The sequence below is a fragment of the Protobothrops mucrosquamatus genome, unplaced genomic scaffold (assembly GCF_001527695.2).
Source record: "Protobothrops mucrosquamatus isolate PMUCROS unplaced genomic scaffold, P.Mucros_1.0 scaffold11978, whole genome shotgun sequence".
In the NCBI taxonomy this organism is placed as follows: domain Eukaryota; kingdom Metazoa; phylum Chordata; class Lepidosauria; order Squamata; family Viperidae; genus Protobothrops; species Protobothrops mucrosquamatus.
This window is the reverse complement of record NW_015397756.1, coordinates 3,440-7,249: the sequence shown is the minus strand read 5'-3', so window position 1 is coordinate 7,249 and position 3,810 is coordinate 3,440. Positions and strand designations below refer to the sequence as shown.

Sequence of the window (3,810 nt, the reverse complement as noted above, 5' to 3'; positions counted from 1 at the left end):
CAGCATGAGGAATCCTGGGAGTTGAAGTCTAGGAAGCCTAGAGTGGCCAAATTTGGAGACCCCTGCCCTTGAGGATTCCCCCAGGAGCTGTTGCACAGGCACAAGCGGGCCACACAACCAGACATGGTATTATCATCTGCCCTGAGCAGGGGGTTGGACTAGATGGCCTCGGGGGGGCCCTTCTAGCTGCAGCCTGCTCCTTTCCCCGCCTCCAGGTTTTGCAAAGACACCTTTGACAAGAATTACAAGGCCACCATCGGGGTGGACTTTGAGATGGAACGGTTCGAGGTTCTGGGGGTCCCCTTCAGCCTCCAGCTGTGAGTACCCCACCTGGCCTCGGGCCCCCTCCAGTCCCACCCCTCCTCCCCTGCGGACCCCCCTCCCTGTTTTAGCCATCGTCCGACTGGCTCTGCTTGCTCCCTGCCAGGTGGGACACGGCTGGCCAGGAACGCTTCAAGTGCATCGCCTCCACTTACTATCGGGGAGCACAAGGTGAGGGGGCAGAGGGGGGCACTTTGGGGAGGGGGTCCGCCTCCCACCCCAGCCTGGGCACGGCTTCTTGTCTTTTCTCTGGTTCCCAAGATGGTTTAAAGCAAGGGTGTCCAAGCTCGGCCCCTTTAAGACTGGTGGACTTCAACTCCCAGAATTCCTCTGCTGGCTGGGGAATTCTGGGAGTTGAAGTCCACCAGTCTTAAAGGGGCCGAGCTTGGACACCCCTGCTTTAAAGCCACAATCTAAACCTTTTAAATCAATCATAGGTGATCCTGGACTGACAACCCTTCATTTAGGGACTGTTCAAAGTCACTAGGGCGCCGGAAAAAATGACGTACGGCCCTTTTTCACACTTAACGACCTGGTCACATGATCAAAATTAGGGCACTTGGCAACTGAGTCCTATCTATGACTGTCGCGGGGGGCGGGTTTCCCCGTGATCCCCTCTCACGACCTTCTGACCAGCCAGGTCCGGGGGGGGGGGAAGCCTGTTTCACTTAACAACCGTGCCACTAACTTAACGACTGCCGCGATTGGCTGAACAACTCCGGCAAGGACGGTCGTAAAACAGGGCGAAGCTCACTTAAGAACCGTCTCGCTTGGCACAGGGGAGGCGTGAAGCCCACCGCCCCAGGAGAGCCCGCCGGACTGCCATTGCCCTTGGGTCTTGAAGGGGGGGGTCTCCTGGGGAGGGGGTCTCTGTAGGAGAAGTCTTGGGCCTCCCTGGATCAACTGTCCTTCCTGGTTGGGGTGGGGGGAGATTGGAGCCCCTTGCCAGGGTGTAGAGGGGAGGAAGGGTAATTCCCTGGGGGAGGCACCTATTCTGACTCCCCCCAACACTGGGGGGGGGGTTTGTTTGATATGCACCAGCCTTTTTCTGCCTCTCCTGGGATTTGCAGAAGACGAGATGCAGGAGGAAAAAAAGGGGCAGGGTCTGGATGGGGGCCCCCTCCCCTCAGGGCGCTGAGCCTCCTGTTCTGTGTCCCCCCCCCCAAACTCTGTTTGCAGCCATCATTATCGTCTTCGATTTGAATGACGTGGCATCGCTGGACCACACCAGGTAAGCAGGGGGCCTGAGGGGGCAGGAGCCCCCCAACCCTGTGAGTTGCAAGAGGGTCGGGGTCTGGGGGGTTTGCCCTCCCTCCCTCTTGCTCCTTCCTCCCTCCCTCCCTCCCTTTTTCCTTCCTTCCTTCCTTCCTCCCTCCCTTTTTCCTTCCTTCCTTCCTCCCTCCCTCCCTCCTCCCTTCCTATTTTTTCTTTCTTTCCTTCCTTCCTTCCTTCCTTCCTTCCTCCCTCCCTTCCTTTCCTTTGTCATCTTCCTTCTTTCCTTCCCTCCTCCATCCCTTCCTTCTTTCCTTCCTTCCTCCCTCCCTCCATCCTCCCTTCCTTCCTTCCTTTTCTTCCTTCCTCCCTCCCTTTCCTCTCATCTTCCTTCTTTCCTCCCTCCCTCCCTTTTTCCTTCCTTCCTTCCTCTCTTTCATCCTCCCTTCCTATTTTTTCTTTCCTTCCTTCCTTTCCTTCCTCCCTCCCTTCCTTTCCCATTTTCCTTCTTCCCTCCCTTCCTTCCTTTTTCTATCTGCCCTCCCTTCCTAATTTCCCCTTCCTTCCTTCCTTCCTTCCTTCCTTCCTTCCTTCCTTCCTTCCTTCCTTCCTTCCCCTTCCCTTCCCTTCCTTATCTTTCTTCTTTCCTTTCTTCCCATCCTCCCTTTTTCCTTCCATCCTTTCTTCCTTCCTTCCCTTCCCTTTCCTTTCTCATTTTTCTTCCTTCTTTCTTTCCTTCCCTCCCTTCTTCCTTCCTTCCTCATCTTTCTTCCTTTTCTTTCCTCCCATTCTTCCTCCCTCCCCCTTTCCCAGGCCATCAGCTGAAGCCCCCAGGGAACCTCCGTTTGGGGGAGGGGAAGACTCCCAGTCTCTCTTCATCCAGCATCTCCAGGGGTCTTTGGGGACCCGGCCTGCTGGGGTCTTGCAGGTTCGAGAACCCCCCCTCCCAAACTGCCCCTTTGGAACGGCAGCCCAGCAGCTTCCAACTCAGAGAAATGGGGGGGGGGAGAAAGCCGGGGAGGCTTTGGGGTGACTTTCCCCCCTCCCTTCCCAGGCAGTGGCTGGTCGATGCCCTGAAGGAGAACGACCCCTCCGGAGTCCTGCTCTTCCTGGTGGGCACCAAGAAGGACCTCAGCGTGAGTGGGGGGGGCAGGAGGGGAGGGGAGGGGGGGCAGAAGGGCGGGAGATGCCCAGGCGGCCTCCAGACTGGACCCCCCTTCGCTTCAGATTACGACCGTGAATTTCAGTCCTGCCTTAGATGGGAGACTTTGGGCCACTTCCTCTCTCAGTCCGGCCCACCTTGCAGGGTTGTTGTTTTGGATAAAATAAGAGGGGAATCAGATATGTTTGCTGCTTTGAGTTATTGTAAAAAACAATAAAGGAAGGGTATAGAGATAAATATGTTAAGACAAGGGGTGTCAAGGAACAGACGTGGAATTTTGTGACACTTTACAGGACCAGTATTTCCTAATCTAGGGATTTTTCACATGTGTCTTCCGGCACCCAGAATTCCTAGCCAGACAAGAATTCTGGGAAGTGAAGTCCACATGGGTGAAGGGCACCAAAGCCCCCAAGAGGACGGGCACTGCAGCAGGACCAGGTCAGGGGTGGGCCACAATGGTAACTTGACGATCTGTGGACTTCAAGTCCCAGAATTCCTGAGTCAGCCATGGCTGGCTCAGGAATTCTGGGAGTTGAAATCCACAGGTCGTCAAGTTGCCAGGAATTCTGGGAGTTGAAGTCCACAGGTCGTCAAGTTGCCAGGAATTCTGGGAGTTGAAGTCCACAGGTCATCAAGTTGCCAGGAATTCTGGGAGTTGAAGTCCACAGGTTGTCAAGTTGCCAGGAATTCTGAGAAATGAAATCCACAGGTCGCCAAATTGCCATCCTTGCCCAGCCCTGACCCAGGTGTCGGTTACCTGTGTGATCTGCTCCCATGTTTCACACCCCCTCCCCACCGGGTGCCCCCTGCTGCCCCCCTGAGCCTTCCTCTTTCTCCACAGACACCCGCGCAGTACAACCTTATAGAGCGGGACGCCCAGAAGGTGGCAAAGGAGATGCAGGCTGAATACTGGGCTGTCTCCTCACTCACAGGTAAGCCACATCTGCTTCCCACATCTGTGTCTGCAGCTCGTGGGGACCCTCTGTCCCTCTGGGGGTCGGCAGGGAGGGGCCCAGCATTATCCTGGGTGCAAATCCCTTTTGGCAGTCCTGCTATCATCTCTCTCTCTCTCTCTCTCTCTCTCTCTCTCTCTCTCTCTCTCTCTCTCTCTCTCT

At 55.8% G+C, this 3,810-nt stretch overlaps 1 protein-coding gene across 1 annotated transcript in view; it reads left to right on the top strand.

Annotated features, from left to right (window-relative positions):
- Positions 1–215: 215 nt before the first annotated feature.
- The window catches only part of LOC107301368 (ras-related protein Rab-34-like), a gene marked incomplete at both ends in the record, with an annotated part of 6,075 nt that continues 2,480 nt past the window's right edge, over positions 216–3,810 (top strand). Inside the window, 5 exons of the mRNA XM_015830602.1 lie at positions 216–317; positions 428–492; positions 1,501–1,552; positions 2,588–2,669; positions 3,537–3,627. Coding sequence (XP_015686088.1) covers positions 216–317; positions 428–492; positions 1,501–1,552; positions 2,588–2,669; positions 3,537–3,627 — 392 coding nt within the window. The remainder of the gene's footprint in view (positions 318–427; positions 493–1,500; positions 1,553–2,587; positions 2,670–3,536; positions 3,628–3,810) is intronic.